This window comes from Geospiza fortis, unplaced genomic scaffold (genome assembly GCF_000277835.1).
Source record: "Geospiza fortis unplaced genomic scaffold, GeoFor_1.0 scaffold1195, whole genome shotgun sequence".
Lineage (NCBI taxonomy): Eukaryota > Metazoa > Chordata > Aves > Passeriformes > Thraupidae > Geospiza > Geospiza fortis.
Genome location: NW_005054808.1, coordinates 44,191 through 62,764, shown reverse-complemented (window position 1 = coordinate 62,764; position 18,574 = coordinate 44,191). Strand labels below are relative to the sequence as shown.

The 18,574-nt window shown below is 39.8% G+C and overlaps 1 protein-coding gene across 1 annotated transcript in view; it reads right to left on the bottom strand.

The window, feature by feature from the left end:
- Positions 1-4,664: 4,664 nt before the first annotated feature.
- The window catches only part of LOC106632114 (ubiquitin-associated protein 2-like), a 48,717-nt gene continuing 34,807 nt past the window's right edge, over positions 4,665-18,574 (bottom strand). The window contains exons 3-6 of the mRNA XM_031065496.1: positions 17,287-17,339; positions 9,098-9,165; positions 6,448-6,646; positions 4,665-5,478 (exon numbers count right to left, since the gene is read on the bottom strand). Of these exons, the coding sequence (XP_030921356.1) occupies positions 5,224-5,478; positions 6,448-6,646; positions 9,098-9,165; positions 17,287-17,339 (575 nt within the window). The 3' untranslated portion in view covers positions 4,665-5,223. The remainder of the gene's footprint in view (positions 5,479-6,447; positions 6,647-9,097; positions 9,166-17,286; positions 17,340-18,574) is intronic.

The window sequence follows — 18,574 nt, the reverse complement described above, 5'->3', positions numbered from 1 at the left end:
AAGATGTTTTCCATTACCATCTGTATGGCTGATTACCTTGTCAAGTGAGCAGTTTGCCTTATCTCTCTCTTTGAATGACCACATTCACACCTTCCTCGGGAGGGGACCTCTGCTGATAACAGACTATTGAATATCAGTGCATGACTGATAAGAACTATAACATCCCATTGTGAGATGCTCCGCCCAGAAAGAAGAGCCAAGCACTGCTACCCCATATACTCTGAGATTCAGAAATTGCAAGTCGGCCTTTCTCCACGAGATTCCCCAGAAGAACAGCAGCTGCCTTTTCCTCCTGGATCTTCAGAAGAAGACTACATCCTTCTCTACAGAACCCCCTTGCTCCAACAGAATCACACCTGATACTTCAGAAGACTGCAGCCACATTTTCAATCAGACTACCACCAACACCCTGGCCGACAGGGTGTCAGGTTGGGTTCTGACTCTGTCAGTGTTGTTCCAGTGGACTGCATTGTTTATTTTATTCTTTTTATTTCTTCCCTATTAAAGAACTGTTATTTCCTGCTCCCATATCTTTGCCTGAGAGCCCCTTAATTTAAAATTATAGCAATTTAGAAAGGTAGAGAAGGTTTACATTCTCAACTTCAAGAGAAGTTCCTGCCTTCCTTAGCAGACTCCTGTCTTTCCAAACCGAGACACACTTCTTTTGGGCTATTGATCCTGCTGCCTTCTTGGGGGGGAGAAGCTCCAATTCCTGTGTGACCGTTCTCAGGCACTTCTGGGATTTCTAACAAACCAATAACCCTTGTGTCTTTGCTGCCTCATGGATCTGTATCTGATGTAATTTAGGTTTTGCCTTGTTTTTCCTCTATATGTTCTCTTTATTCTTCACACGTGTATTTGTAGCTCTGTAGTCTGTTGTATTAGTGGCTAGTTTTCCCAGTACTTTTCCATGGCCTTTCCTTAAGCAGAAGGACAAAACAAATTCCACAGCTCCAAGTCCCGAGATGTACAAGGCTATATGCTCTCTTGGTTCTTCCTGGGAACCAAGGCCGAGAACAACTCCTTGAGATACATTCTCATGGACAAAGTACAACTAGTGCTGAAGGGGGGGCTCCAGAGAAGGGGCTTGACCTGGGGGGGAATTGCATCACCACTTGTCCTCCTGATTGGTGCTTTTTATTAATTATGTTAATTTCCCATAAAAATGTAGTCACCCCTGTGGGGGGTGGGCTTTTGCAGACATCTTTCCATAACTGCCTCTGGAAGCCTTCAAATAAAGATCCCCTTTTATATTACCTCCTTACTAAAATTATCTCGAGTTCCATTTCCAGGTTGGGCAAAAGGCAGCATATCCCCTACATCCACTGAGATGGCAGACCTAAAGACCTCACTGGCATAGTGTCCCTCAAACACTGGTGTGGGCCCAAAGGCTTCTCTCTAGTGAGCATGGATTTATCCCCTTCCCCCCTCAAATCTAGTTTAAAGCTCTCTCAACGAGCCCTGCTAACTCCTGTGCAAAGATCCTTTTCCCGTTTTGAGACAGGTGGACCCTGTCTGTTGTTCACAAGCCTGGTTTGCATAAACTGACCCATGATCACAATGAAACAAAATTCTGCTGGTGACATCAGGCTCGGAGACAGGTATTGATCTGCTGGCTCTTCCTGTTTCTTCCCTCATCATTCCCTGCAACTGGAAGGACAGAGAACACTTCTTGCGCTCCCGATCCCTTAACCAGTCACCCCAAGACCCTGAAGTTTCTCTTGATTGCCCTCAGACTTCTTGTTGCAACTTCATCACTGCCTACCTGAAAAAGCAATAATCTGAGTGTTGTACCAGCATAGAAAGCTTTCTCTTCACATCTTTTATCTCTGCCCCAGGGAGGCAGCAGGCTTGTTAAAGAAGTGGGTCTGGTCTGTATGTGAAGCCTTCTGTTCCCTTCAAAAGGGCATCTCCTATGACAATGACCTTTTTTTCTTTATGGAAGCAGTTTTGACACAGGGCATAGGCTGACTTAACCTTGGTGACACCTCCATGCTAGATGAACCACTGTCCTCATTATTTTTCAGCTCCACTTGCAGAATCTCATACCTATTTTGCCAGGGCACCTGGGGAGGTGGGGCAGTCACAGATGAGATGTGCCTGCTGTGTTGGGTAGGAAGTTGTCACCATTACTCCATATCCTTTAAGTCACCATGTTAAGCCAAGCAGAAAGAATATAGGGGATCTTCCCTGTCATGTGCCTTGTCTGACTGGTGGCCCTATCACAGGAAAGGTAGGGTTTGGTTTCAGTAGTCTCTCTCTTGCACTCCCTGATACTCCTCAACCTACTCACCTCCTCCCAGAATTCTGTGACTAAGCAGAGGAATTCCTCTAGTTGGGCACACCTCCCACAGGTGTGCTCACTACTGCTGTCCAATACTGGTATAAGAGCAGGGCACACCCTGCAGCCTGACAACTGGGTGGCAGCATGTTCCCACCGGAGCTCAGTTTAGGTAGCATGGTGTGTGCAGAGCTTAGAGAGGTTAGCTGCGGCTGTCTGCCAAGTGGATACCATTGCTCCCTGATTGAGCTGGCAGGGCATCCTACACAACCTGCTGAAACACTGCCTGGCTTAAGCACCACAGGGGATGGTCACACTTACTCCTGGCCCTGCCCATGCCTCATCGCTCTCATGCAAGCTGCTGGCTCCTGATGGGTCTCTGTCTTGGTTTGAAAAGACAGGTGTCTGTTAAGGAAGGCAGGAGCCTCCCTTGAAATGAAAAATGTAAACCCCCTCCCTCTGAATTATTATAATTTTGAAATTAAGGGCCTCTCAGGCAAAGATATGGGAGTAGGAATAACAGTTCTTTATTAGGGAAAAAAAAAGAAAATAAAAATGCAGTAATATTAAACAACACTGACAGAGTCAGAACACAACCTGACACCCTGTTGGTCAGGGTGTTGGTAGCAGTCTGATTAAATGGTGGCTGCAGTCCTCCTGGAGTGACAAATGTGGTTCTATTGAAGCAGTGATCCTGTAGAAAGCTGTAGTTTTCCTCTAAAGGTCCAGTGGTAGTGTAGATGGGCCTGGTCTTCCTCTGGGAATCCAATGGAGAAGAAAGCTGCTACTCTGGGACTCCAGTAGGAAAAGGCTGCTTGTGGTCTTCCAATTCTCAGACTATATCCAGGTAGGAATGCTTGGCTCCTCCTCCTGGGCAGAGCTTCTCACAATGGGATGATGTAATTTTATTGGTCATGCAGTGAGACTCAATAGCCCATTAACAGAAGATATCTCACTGGAGGGAGGATTGGTAGTGGAAGAGATACAGAAAACTGCCCCACTTGGTTTTAACAGGTGGCCCAATTAACAGAAGATAACTGCCCCACTTCTAACAGATGGCAGTAGAATACACACCCCCAGCCACATCTTGCAACTTAAGACAGTCTCAGTGCTCTCCTGGGGTTTCCCCAGTTCAGGATACCATCACCAACCACTTCCCATAGATCCCCTGCTCTGCTGCAAAATGCACCTGCACCCGAGCTGCTTGCCTTGACTTTCTTAAAAAATATAAAAGCAAACCTATTCATACAGTGACGTAACATTATCACACATTAGGCCCCAAAAACTGTCATTGACTATTTTAGTCAAACACTGCAAGTTTTACGGCAATTAATTGTGATGATAAAATGTGATTACTTCTGAGGGGATCTAGAGTTGCAACTTACTGGTATTATGAGTTAGGATTCCCTTGCCCCTACAAAAGAAAATATTTTCAACAGAAATATGAAGTCATCTACCATCTCAATATGGCTGAAAGTCAAGAGACTCTGGATGCTTACAGGTTTTTTCCCAAGACTTCCCCTTTCATATTTTCAGACACTGAAAGTATCTCAGGGCACTGGTCAACAACTGTGAGATGCACGCATTTGCAGTGTGAAGGTTTTTTTATCCAGTTGAAGTGTATTAGAAATCAACTTAAAATGTACATAAACATTTTTTCAGAATTTCTGCATGTCAAAGATTATAACTGCTACCAGTTTGGCTGCTTATCTATCTGGAAACATATACTCACACAACAGAGAGATACAAGAGCTATCACTCTTCACAGTGAGAATATTGCTAAGAACTACACTGTAAAACCAAGTGTTTGGCATTTTCACTGTTTCTACTAATTTTACTCAATTAAATGAAAAATTCATACAATTATGAATAGAAAAAAATGGGTAACCTGCATAATTTTCAGCACACATAGACTTCACACTAGGAAGGAATGCTGAGATGTGATGCGCATTATGAAGAAATTATGTAGTACTCAGTCAAAATTCATGCAACGATTAGAAGAGAAAAAATTGGGGAAAAAGACAAAATATGATACAACCTAGAAGCAGCACAGGCACACTGAAAATAGGTATTTTCCAGGATTTGTTGAGAAACAAAGTGTACTGGTTTTGGCTGGGGTAGAGTTAATTTTCTTCCCAGTGGCTGGTATGGGGCTATGCTTTGGATTTGTGCTGAACACAGGGTTGATAATATAGAGGTGTTTTTGTTATTGCTGAGCTTACATAGAGTCAAGGCATTTTCTGCTCCTTGTATGTCCATGCTGGGGAGGAGGCTGGGGGTATGTGGGAGGTTGGGAGGAGACAGTTGGGACAGGTGACTCAAACTGACCCAAGGGATATTCCAGACCATGAAACATAATGCTCAGTATATAAGATGGGGGAAGAATGAGAAGGGGGAAGATTTTTGGAGTGATAGCATTTGTCTTCACAAGTCACCATTACACATGATGGAGCCCTGATTTCCTGGAGATAGCTGAACACCTGCCTGCCCATGGGAAGGGGTGAACAAATTCCTTAGTTTGCTTTGCTTGAGTGTGTGGCTTTTGCTTTCCCTATTAAATTGTCTTTATCTCAACCCAGGAGTTTTCTCACTTTTACCCTTCTGATTGTCTCCCCAGTCCCACTGGTGGGAAAAGGAGTGAGCAGCTGCATAGGGCTTGGTTGCTGGCTGGGGTTAAACCACAACACAGTCACAACAAAATTCCACTTAAATATTAAAGCATATTAAATCAAAGATGTCATTACATGAAAGCTCAACAACCTCTAAAGATTCAATGACATTTATAGATAGACTTCAGCCTCTCAAAACTTAGTTTGTGATATACTTATAATGTCTATTATCAGCAACTAAGTGTAACACACTGCTGTAACCAATTATATTATTAGGATTATGGTTTTTTACAAAAGTTTTTCATTTAAGGCCATTTTAAACTGCTATTGGCATTAAGACATCTTATAGGCTAACAGAGAGAAAGCTATATCAAAGCACTTACCAAACTGACTAAGGACTGAAGCCTGGATAATGGGCGGTTTTTGATCCCAGGATGATGTGGTAGTGGTAGTAGAACTATTATTGTTTTGTTGAGAGGTAAACTGACCCAAACCTGGAGATTTCAATTGGTCCAAAATTTGGGATCCAGTAGAGTTTGTCAGTTCAGGAGACCCACATTCTCGAAAGCCAGGACAAAGAACTGAAAAAAAAAAAAAAAAAAAAAAAAAAAAAAAAGGGGGGGGGGGGGGAGGAAGAGTGGAGTTGAGTATTTAATAAATAAATTGAAAATAATTTGAACATAACCATAGGGTCAATGCCTACAGCTGCTATTTGGCAGCAACCAAAACCTTTTCAGTCCTAGATTACTAATAAATCACAGAATTATTAGGGTTGGAAGGGACCTCTGGAGATCATCCAGTCCAACTCCCTGCCAAGGCAGGGTCATTCAGATCAGGTGACACAGAAGCAGGTCCAGGTAGGTTTTGAACGTCTTCAGAGAGGAAGACTCTACAGCCTCCCTGGGCAGCTATTGTAGTGCTTTGCCACCCTCAATGTAAAGAAGTTCTTCCTCATGTTGAGGTGTCACTCCTTGCGCTTTAGTTTATGACCAATAAAAAAATCAGCAGCATATGACCAGACCCTCTCTGGTTATCACTAATATAACTTCATCACTGACTACGACAATACTGATTTACTTTAATCCATGCATCTTAAAATAGCATGCATTTACTAATAGTTGCATTTATTCTGTGAAAATCAGTTTAAGTTCCCAATTTCAAGCCCTCACAATTGACTCAGAAATAATCAGGTTTCCACAAAAAGCAGTCAGATATGTGTTTGCAAATAACACAAAGTTTTCTGGCATAGAACTCTTCACTATAAACAAGTGATTTCATCCTAAATCAGCATGCAGTAAATACATCTGCTCTCTACTCAAAAATTAATACAAGTACTTCATGTGAACTGAGAAACAATTACTTAGCAAAACCAGAGAAAAAAATAAACTTTATTTTGTGTGTGTGAATGGAAGGAATGAAATTAAGAATTCCTTCAACATTTGCGACCTGAATTTTATAAATACTGAACCATCTCATTAAATGGCCAGTACTGGAAAAGTTACTTAACCTAAAATATTTACTCATTAGGAATATTTAGAAAGCATAAGATATTTTTACCAGACTTTGAGGAGAATAAGAGTTTACAGCACTGGAGCTGCCAGTTCCTGATGCCATCTGGGTGCTGTGCTGAGAATTTGTGAAAACCAGGGCTTGGCCAAAGGTTTGTTGCTGGGGAGCCTCAAACGAGTTGCCTTCTGTCTCTTGGGTAAGGGTCACAGGCTTTTTGGGCTTTTGAAGCAGTGTTACCAAATCAATGCTGTAAGACAAAGCAAAGTTTGGCTGGAATAAACATGATGATTAGACTGTGCTGAAACTGAAAAAAGCACTCATACTAAAGCTGCTATACCAGCAACAGAATTATTCTGCTAGCTGAAGCTTATCACTACAGCTGGAATATAAATTCTTTGCTCTCATTTAAATCATTATCAAATGTATATCATCATGTATCACATAAATAACCTATATGATTAATATAACCAAGTAACTGGAGACAAGTCATAAAAGACACATTGTGTTTAAGCTGATCCCTCCTGCCAACTCTTTATATATATTGATAATCCACATTCTCTGTATATCACAGAGCAAGGGATCAAAGTCCAACCTCTGTATGAGGTAGGTATACAGACAGTAAAGAATTAAGTCACATGCAGCAATTGAGTATGTGATGGTATTGATAGTATAGGGATAAAATGTTTCTAAAATCATGGAATATTCTGAGGAGTTAGAAAGGAAGGATAGGCCTGGTAGGCCCTGGGAAAATGTTAGGCTGCACCTGTATAATCATTTAATGACTATGATAAGTAATATGATTGTTAGATGCGATGATTATTTGGTAACTGGATATAATTATTGTTTAATCGTAACAAGAATCATGAGACACGATGTTGGGGGGGGTTGATGGAAAGTACAAAATACATGCTTGGATGAAATCAATGTATACAATAAAACAATATAAGTTTAATAATTAATATGTAGTTATATAACGATAAGGGTATAAAAACATGTTCATCTCAAACCCATGTTGGAGTCAGATTTGGGTCTGTACCCCTGACACCCAGAGCTTGTCAATAAAAGCACCTGCATATAATCATTCAGTGATTATGTTTTCCTGAACACTAACAGTATGGAAATCACAAGAGCAGTGGAAATAAAAGCTACATTTCTCAGATAGTAGGCACATATCCAAAATTACTTTACCATACATACCTGAGCAGGATGAGAAATGTGAATTTTCTTACATTTAACATGGCCTACGAACACCTACACATGTTTAACACAGGTTTATCCAAGGAAAAGCAAAGCATTCAGACAATAAAATAAATCTAGTAAAAAAATTCTGACTTAAGTTTATCCTAAATATACCACAGGCTTGGGCTTAAGAGCTGCTTCCAGCATTTTGATTAGCATAGATTTTTTAATGTCCAAGCCTTTCTTATGGCAAGTAAAAAACCAAACAAACAACCAAAACAAAAAAACCACAAACCACAAAACAATACACCAGGACTCGAGCTGATGCACTAAAATATTTTCTAACATAAATTGAGGGACATCCACTGGAAGAATATTTGCATTAAAACAACAAACATGTGAGCATATCACAGAATAGTTAGGTTTCAAAGGGACCTGTGGAGATCATCTAGTCCAACCCTCCTGCCATATCACCTTTAAGAAGGAAAGGAATGGAATATACATTGTAAGCCAACTGACACCATGCCTCCTCCAGGTCACGCCCATATTATAATGAAAATTTTGCTGCAGTCTGAAGTATAGCAGTACAGCTGTATCAGGATGTTTGGGACCATTAGGCCATCTAGTTTTCAGATCTCATGCTATCCAACTACAGAAGTCTTCATCATACAACCGTAACCTGCTCTGTGAGGCTAATGCAGGCAGCAGATTCCACATAATTGGCCAGGCATTTGGTGAAGAGAAATGTCGTCGGTTGGACACAAGGTTTTCGGGGTGATGGAAGAGACGAGATGGGCTCCATGATCAGAAGGCTTGATTTATTATGTTATGATATATATATATATATATATTACATTATAACTATACTAAAAGAAAAAGAAAGGGAGAGTTTCCAGAAGCTGCTAACTACCTAAGAATAGAAAGATTGTCTGCTGAACTTCTCAGCTCCAGCAGGAAAATCCTAAGAGAGGATTTTTCATAAAAGAAATGTCTCTGACAGAGAAAGACAAGCAAAGGCAGCAACTGCCATATTTTCCATTCTCTAGCTGAACTCTATATCATCAGTTAAGGCAAGTAATAGTGATGACAAGAAAGTGATTTTCCTGGTAAGCAACACAAGCTTTTCTGTCAACATATTTGTCAGAGCACTATATTCTGAACACTTTCTACATCTACAGGGGCAGAGTTTTCATTTTCTGGACAGCAAAGCCAGAGCTTCCTTTTCAACAACAGCAGCACAGTTTTCTTACCAGCTATTTTTGTTCCTGCCAGTAAGCAGTCTGTGCAGAAGTCAGTATTATGTTCATGGATTTTCTAAGTTTGGCTCCACTTCTGTAGTCAATAATATGTAACACAGGAACGCACAAAAGCAAGACTTTCACAATTTTGAAACTAGCTTGACCAATCTCTGGCCAAGGCTGCCCTGTGTTTTAGTCAATGTTTTATATGTGCACGCTAGCATTGCTTCAACAAGCAGAATGCTTTTAAGGTATAGGGAAACTATGGAAGAAGATCTTACCTTTGCCTAGGAGTCACATGATTTTCAGCTGGAACAGAGGAAGCAGTGAAGACTTTTGTTTCAGAAAGCTGAAAAAAGTGTGTAGGGGGGAAGAGTTATTTTAATCATACACATGCTCACACCAGTACTGTGACATCTTCAGAAATTCCATCTTGGTCACGCACTTTTAAGATAAAAGTAGTCAAACTATCATTACAACCAGTTATGCTGCAGCTCTGCTTAAAAAAACAAAAACATGTAGTCGAACTTCAGCAAAGTCTTCTCCACAGAATCAAGTACCAATTTAATGAAAGTGTTAGGAAATTTGATCTACTGAACACTGAATGGTATACTAATGTATATAAACATACATCAGTTTGGGAAATAGTTTAACTGAAAACTATACCAGTAGAAAGTAATTAATGTGACAGCTGGTATATCATCAGTGTGCAGACATCACTTAGGACTCCATAGAGCAGCTCTGATAAATCTCGTTGCAGAAGTCTAACACATTGTACTGTTCCCACTCATTTAATGTATCTCTGTTTTACATTTCAGCTCATATCAGTGGAAGCAGGTTTGCACTCAGGTATGTACAGTGAACTAGCACTCATGGTTTCTTCTTGGCACTTCTAGGAGTGGCAAAACCAACTTAAACAGATTGCTCTGCAAGCATGAGTTTGAAAACAATAAAGGGAGAACTGTGCAATTGTTTATACTAGTATAACAAGTCAAACCATCCATAGCAGAAAACTACTGCTTCCACCATGCTGTTACAACAGATACTTGCACAGGTAGCTGGGGAGGGGGAGCTGGTTGGTTGGCATTTGGGGGGAAAGGGGGTGATTTTGGTTGGTAGGGAGGTTGATTGTTTCTTGTTTGGGATTTTTTTAATAGCTTTTCTTTTTAGAAAAATAGTAGTTAAACAACTACAACCTCCTATGGCTAATTCATTTCTATTGACAGGAATACTTACAAACCAGAATAAGTGTTAAGCCAGTGCAGGTTTGGTTTAACAAGGCAGAGATATGACTGTATAATGGTTATATTTTAAATTAAATTTGCACAAAATCACCCTTAACTACTTTGGTGTAGCTGTGTATTTAGATTAAAGAATAACTGACCTATTCAAACTTGCACAAAGAATCCCTTTAGAATGTGACATTTGAATGTAGCTCTTCCAGGAAATTATGCATTTTTAATTGCTAGCAGCCCAGTTTAAAGGACATCACAGATATGAGGCAATATCATCTGCCATCCCACAGGCAGCTCTACTGAAAGCACGTATGTCCCTGTACATGGTCATCTGGGATTCTTCTATGAAACATTTGATTTAAGTAGGATGCAGAAGGTCTGACTGGGAGCAAATCACTTACTACTCAGAGGCAAAGTTCAAATGTTTCATGTGCTCTCCCCTAGCACTACACTGGGTCACGAAAAAATTAGTACCACCACAATTCCTCCCTTAATTTCCTTCCCTTCCTGCTAATACAACATATTTTATTACCATCTTTCTGCAATACAACTCTGTTCTGAGCATAATGCTGCCAGCCTGCAACTCTATGTACTGACCAAAACAAAGAAGATTCAGCTCAAGCATATTTCCAATTTAAAAGGCTGTTTCTCTATCGCTCAGCTCTTTCCCCACCATACATGTTGTTTTATAACAATGTGTACGGTACTTTCTGTGGTGTTATGAGACTCCTGCATTATATGGCACAAGGAGGTCAGCTAATGGCACAAGCAGCAGCTTATGGTTTGCAATCTCTTAGTTAAATAGCAAATTCTTTGTAATGTCAAAAGTTTCTTATGCTCACAATACCCAGGATAAGACGAACCATGGCCAAAACACTGATGAATCCTGAAAACGAAGCAAATTGAGGAGCCTGAGGATGTTTGTGATAATGCAAAAGCATGCTTGACGTAAGAGAGGAAATGTTCTCTTTAAGTGAGCCAGCATGCAAAATAGACATCTCCAGCCACCAGCTTGGCTACATTGAAGTTTACACTACACCTTGCAGCAAACTCACTGCCACAAGCTCCAAACACGTAATCCAAAAGTCTGCTGGGATTACAGCATTTGTCCAAACACATACTTTGTGCAGCAGCAGCTGAAAAGCTTTATTACACAAATGTATTTAGTATTTCTTAGAAGTAATATCAGCTCCTAACAAAGTTATTTACGCTCACTGTACACTACACTCACAAATCTTTCACTGAGGCTCTGGCATTTTCCCAGGACTGAATGAATGGCTGTGAACCATTCACAAGCAGCAGCCCCACAAGGGTATTTCCTCCATCTGCAGTGAAATGTCTGTGCTTTTAATCTCCTGTTTCAATGATAAAAATCATTCTCCAATCACCAGACACAGAATATATTTAACAACTAAGCTACCAGGTCCTATGGACAGTTGATAAGTGGGGACCACAAGAAAATCTACTCTGGCATACTCATAAAAACTCAAAACTCAACAGCAACAAATCAGAAATAACAAAACCTTATTAGTGTTTTGACATGATGTACTGAAGTTAAAGAAATAAAACAAGTTCTTGTGCTGCTTCCTGGTAAAGGAAACACTTTCCAGCAATTAGTATGTATTCCATTTCTTCCCTTCTGATAGTTTCTCTAGTTAAACTTAATTTTATTCAGCCAGAAGAATATAATCACAATTTTAAGAGGAAAATCCAGAGCCATCTACAGTACCTCAATATTTGTCTAGTCCTTCATTGTCCATACAACCTCAAATTTTCACTGCAAGGAGTTTCCTCTATTTAATAGCATACAGACAACATACTATACTTGTAGTAGCAGCTCTCTGGCCACAGAGAACAATGCACAACTGTCCCAGAGCAGGCTGTGAGAAGATCAAAGAAAAGAATGATAAACAATTCTTATCTTAATTTGCTGCACCTGTTGTTGTGAACATGTGGAATGTGTTATGCAGATTTGTTTACCAAAGGGTGGTTTCTTAATTGGCCAATGGTGATGGTGTTTAGATTGAAGGACCAATTGGGTCCACCTGTATCGTGACTGTCTGTAAGGGTGATGGGTTTCTTAATTAGTATAGTATAATAAAGGGATAGATCAGCCTTCTGAGAATCATGGAGTCATTGCTAATTATTACCCAGCTGGGGGCCTGCGATAACATATACTTGCTCAATACTCATTACTAAAGATAATAACCAGTCCTGTCTAGTAATTAGATCACAGAAATCAAATTGTTCTCAGGTCAAACAACATGAAATTTCACTCACCTACACCTAACTTGTACTTGACTAGGGAACACCACATTTAAACAAAAATATTCTTCAAAACAATGCCTGGTCTTTACCTGCAGACAGCAAATACATCAGCTTCCTTGGTTGTTTCAATCATTAGTCATGCTGCTAGAATTGTTTATAATACATTTAAATGCATGGATCTATTTTCCAGCCACAGGTTCACATTATGCCATTTTCTGCTAGACTAAAACAAGAACCCATTATATGCTAATAAAGTAACCTTTTCAGATTCAGTAAACTAAAAATCTCACTCTCAAACACCAATACTATCAGTAAATATTTTCAGCTATTTTCCACGTTTTGTTTTGTAAAAGCGATGAATAATTGGATGCAGTATTTTGGAATCAAGTTCGGGAGAGTTCACATACTGAAATATAAATCGAGAATAATTAAGAGACAGGGAGGAGTGCCTAAAGACAAAAAGACTACAATAGGGTATTTTTGCCGCAGCAACACCTCTTTAGGAGATCATGCCGAGCTGTTCCTTTTTCATCATCTGCTACAATGCTGAAAATTTTTCAGTTGCTGCTTTCCAAACACCAGCCCTTTGTTCTGGAGGTGTGCCTTTATTCCTATAAAACAAATGGCCACTTGGCTATATTAAAGTATTTTTCATTTGAGAACAGGTCAAGTATAGCAGCGCTTCAGATTTCTGTATGACTGGCTTACTTTTAATGGCCATTCCAAAATTTTTTTTTATTTCTCACAAATTTTATTCAGCAGTGATCTTATTACTTCCAAATCATTGATAAAGACACTAGATGGCATCTGGCCTGGGACTGGATTACTTTATAGCCCTCCTAGAAATTTATTGGCTAAAATTTTCATGACAGATTTCAATCCACCTAATGTGTTTCATGATAGCATGTCATTATATTTAGAACAAAAAATGTAAATCAAATCTCTTACAAGGTCATACTCTATATTTGCAGTTAATTTGAAATTTACTTAAAGACCAATATCAGGTTTATTTGAAGTGGACCTATTGTCATTCAACTACACTGAATGACACAAGGTGCATTCTTGTGCTTCCTTTTTTTTTTTTTTAATCAAATGAATCCATTTTACTTTATTTTTTCCCCAGGGATGTTTTGGGCTAATTTTCCTGCAGCTCACTATTTCATTCACTCTTTCTGAACATCAGCACATGAATAACTTTCTCCTAGGTTACAGGGATTTTTCCAGAGCACCAAAATGAATAAAAATTAACAACAGCCTAGAAATTTCATTTGGTGTTCCTTTAAGATTCATGCACAAATTACTTGAGTTTGATAGTGTCCTGGGGTGACTTTACGATGCTTGTATCCCAAATTGTCTGTTCTGTTTATGCTGGATATTAGGTTCTGCACCTTTAAGACTAGTTCCGAGAGCAAAGGGGTAGAGAAGAAGTGTGGAGATTGTTTGCAGAAACTGGACTTGCTCCCCTACATTTTTTTCTCCTTCTCACAGACTGTGTTGTCTGCAGCATGGAGAGGGAGAGTGTCACTTTGGTTTTTTAAGATTTTCTAAGCCTTCTGATGTTGACATTCTTGTAGTAAACTTTCTCACACACTTTCTGTAAATAACTCATTGTTTTGCATTCCTTTATGGAAGAAGAGAGAGTTGATAGACTGTTGGTTTGACCAGTGTCATTGGAGAGGTGTCACTGTCACCCTCCAATCCGCTGTCACTTTTGGAAAACTATAAATGTTAGAGTCAGAAAATAAACTTCCCTTTTTTTCTTCACCTTGAGAACAGCGGTGTGAGCTTGTGTTCTTTCGTGTCCTATAGTGACAGGAGAGAGCTCTCCTTTGCTTTTAGTTTTTTTGCTAGCTGAGGCAGAGAAGTTCCCCAGACTGTGGTTTTCCTTTTTCTTGGAACTTTTCAAACCTGCTCTGGACTGAAAACCCAGAGCTCACACCTGTGGCCCACCAAGGCCCAGAACACTGCATTCCAGCACCAGAGGGACTGATAGACTGGGCGAACTGAGCTACACCTCACAAAGAGGACTTTCTGAATTTTTCATCTCTTCAGAAAAGCGAGAGGTTTTATTGTTTAATATTATTCTTTTTTTTTTTTAAGCTTGTGATTACTTTGCTTGTTACATATACAGGCTTTTTTCCACTTTTCTCCAAGGAAATCTTTTCCCAAACCAGTTGTGGGAGGGGCCACTTGAATCTGCTTTCTAGAGGGACCCCTTAGGAGGTTTTCGCCCAAATTTGCCCTAAACCAGGACAGATAGTTAATTACCTAACCAGCATTGCTCAACACCCCTCCTGTATTACAAATGCTGCATTGTACCAGCAAACAGGGGTAAAACCAAGGCCATAAATTTTCAGTATCCTTAGCCCTTCGTTTACTTCTAGCATATACTGCAGAAATAGAGGAAAGGTTTAAAAAAGCTGCCAGCTTTTGCTGACAGTAATCAATACATAAAGCCTATGAATTTTAGAACTTCTTTTAATTTTCTTGAAAGACATGTCCCTCTCATTAGGTAAGGATGGAGCTTTCATATCTGTTATATGAAACACTCACACATTTCTGGGAATAACACTGACACGCCACCCTAGAGGAGGAGGCAAAAGGGATGACTTCCAAGACAATCTCGTCTGAAAATAAACTTGAAATAATGGATGTTCATATAAAGGATAAAAGACTTCTTAAAAGCTAAGTTTTCCTTTCCATGTTTCTTGCTATCTAGTTTGTTTTCTGAACTACTTAAGCTTTAATATAATAGCTGAAAACTTAAAATCATAAATGTGAATTTCATTCATGATGATCACAAATGCCAAATATATTGGAGACATGAAGACATCTCCTGCCTGTTAAAGAATGAGAACCCAAATTCTTATAAGTACTTTACACAACACATCATGATGAAACAACAGGAATGAAGCAATTAAGTGCCAATTTCAGCATATTACTAGCTCCTTTTTTAAGATTATGAACATGAAATAGACTAAGTGGAATAATTATGCAGATTTAAAACAAAAAGCATCAAATGAGGAGTCTAAAGTTGATAGTAAACTTCAGCACTTAATTATATAAAAGTCTTGTGATAATATGGTGTTATAGTTTTGACATGGGAGGAATTTAAGAAAGTGATATAAAAGCTTTTTGTGTAACTAACAGTCTATTGAACCAATGAAGAGCTGAACACGCCTCTGTAAAAGACACATGTTAAAGATGAAAAAACCCAGGAACTTCCTCTTTCTTTCCCGGCGGGCAAGAAGGTAAAATGCCCTGGGCCCACCGGGTCCCATCATGGCTGGGCCCGGGAAGCCCACTGGGCCCCATCCCGGGCTGGGCCAGGCAGGCTCTACCGTGAGGGGCTGGGCCCATCTCCAGGGGCTCCGGGGGACTCCAAGCCCCGTTCTGACTGGGCTAGGCCCCAGCAGCTGCCAGGCAGGAAGGGGGAGGAGGCTGCGGAACCCTGGCCAGAGCAGGGCTGGCCGCAGCTGTTAAGATCTTACCATCAGATCCCCTCCCCCCAGTGCGGCTGAGACCAGAGGCAGCCCTACAGCCACGCAGAGTGGCCCTGCGACTAGAATTAAATGCAAAGACAACCAAAAACCAACCATAAAGCCAATCCTGACATGCCCCCAGCCGCAGCTCCCACCACAAGTTACCGGCAGGTCAAGTGATCATTTGAAGGGCCCAGGTGACATGCTAACTCTTTCAATACTTCAATCCTCCCTCGAGTGAGAGAAAGGAACAAGATGCAAGCATGTAAAAGAACACCATGAAAACATCACAGTCAGTGAAGAAGAAGTTAAGTCCCAGATGGGAGGGATGAGGAGATGCCTTAATTTTAAAACTGAAATCCTCTTATAAGCTATGGAAAAAAGGCTCTTTTCCCTATAACACATGAAACTATGGGGAGATGGAGGGTTCAAATTGATATCGAGCAAAAACCTCCATACTAAAATAAGCAGATATTAAAGTAACTATGATCCCATGAGAAGTTTGAACAGAAAAAGAGAGTAGTCCTGTACCCCCAAGAGAAGATCTCTGTTCCCAGGAATGAAGATGATTTTAGAAATAAATAATGAGAAATTTTACCTTTAACCTGCTCATCTTTAAACCAATACCCCATAAGTCAACATAGCCCATAAACAAGCTATGGGAAGGCTTGTGGAAAATGAGAAGGGGTTCACGATAGCAGATTTCCCCCAGGCAGCTACTCTTCCTGACCAAACTGTTTTCCCTCTTCTGGAGAAGTCTCCATAACATTAACAAGAGGAACTTCTCTCCCTAAGTGAACTGAAGAAAAACTATTTTAAAAGTAAACTAACCAGAAATTTTAAGTCTTGTTTCTTTATATTATCAGTGGAAAAGAAAAGGTTATAGGGGGAGTAGAAGTGTTAGGAAAAGTTTGTCTTCTTACAACTTTTTTTTCTTTTAATTACTGTTAATAAAATTTTCTTTATACTCTTTTAAAGTTTTAAGCCTGCTTTGATTTTCTCCTAATCCTATCTCACAACAAGAAGTGAGTACATTAGTAATTGACCAACACCAAAACAGACCACACTCTTTAGTACATTAGCCCAGGAAATTTTAAATTAGAGAAATCTTAAATTAACAACCCAAAACCACTACATATGGTTTTAAATCCTTAAATAATAGGGGGAAGTATGTGGTTAACACCCACCAGCATTGAGCAGTGCAGAATTATAATTCAGAAATAAATAATTTGGGATAAAACTTAACATTTTATTATCTATGTATTGTCCACCAAGAAAAAATAAATTAATATTTCTTGATTCAATTTTATTCTAAAAAAAAGCTTATATAAATATATTTTAAACAGGATTTGCAGCAAAAAACACAATAAGAAATATCACTGCATGCATGCAAAGTATTACTTCAAACATTTCGTTTTTGAAGACAACACAAAAACTCTGAAAAGGTTAAATAATCAGTCAGTCTACCAAACAAGGCACACTTACATCTTCATTCCAATCTTCTGCAGTCCATTCTTCTACTGAGTTTTTCCATGCTCCTATTGGAATTAGAGGAAGGAAAAAAACCAGTTACAAGCTAAAAACACAATGTCATATTTCAACCACTCTGCTTTATAAGCAATCCTATTTTCATTATTCGTGGAACACAAAGCAAGGAGATAGTGGTTGGAAATATGGGAAGCTCTAGAAAACTGTTTTGCAGATTTACAGTTTTGGGAAGTGGGTTTGTTTATTTTCTCATTTAATTTCTGATTTCAGGTATTTCTTAGCCACTATGGTACCAGACATAATTTGCATGAACGCATGTCTCTACCCAGTGATTAATTGCAAACATTGGAAGAATTTCCTCCTATGACAGTGAGAGGTTACTCAACCCTCCCATGAGATCTCCCAGTTTCATGCACAAATTCATACAGAGCTTGAACAAAACATGACCATACCACCTCCTCTACCATTCATAATCCTACTGGCAACGTACTCAAATTCAAGACGTAAACTACAGCTCTGGAGGCTCCTTTCCAATGTCTTAACTCTCTCCTAGGAGCAAAATAAGCCAAAAACTTTCCCCCAAGAGAGCAACTTTCTTATAAAACACATAATTGATATAATGGCATCAGAAGAGTCAATAGCTTCCACTGTAGCTGCAAAACGCTTTGTCCCGTAATTTGTCGCAGAATTTTTTGGCAAACAATGGAGGACAGCACACAGCCCACAGCATCCAGCAACAGGAAAACTACAGGAAACAATCCTACAGATGCAAAAACGTGATCCATCATGGTAGCTGTTTCATTGTAGAAGGCAATCAGGCTGGTCAAACATGACTTCCCTTTAGTGAATCCATGCTGACTGCTCCTGATCACCTTGTCCTCCCGTCTCAGTTTGGAAGGACAGGTGCCTGCTAAGGAAAGCACGAGCCTCCACTGAAATGGAAAATGTAAACCTCCTCCCCCCACTCCGAATTGCTATAAATTTTAAATTAAGGGGCTCTCAGGCAAAAAATATGGGAGCAGGAAATAACAGTTCTTTACTAGGCAAGAAAATAAAAGTATAAAATAAACAATGCAGTAAACTAAAACAACACTGACCGAGTCAGAACAAAACCTGACACCCCATTGGTCAGGGTGTTGGTAGCAGTACAATTGGAAATGTGGCTACAGTCCTCCTGGAGTGTCAGGTGTAGTTCTGCTGGAGCAGGGATCCTGTAGAAAAGGTTGTAGTCTTCCTCTGAAGATCCAGTGGAAGAAGAGGCAGCTGTTCCTCTGAGGAAATCCAG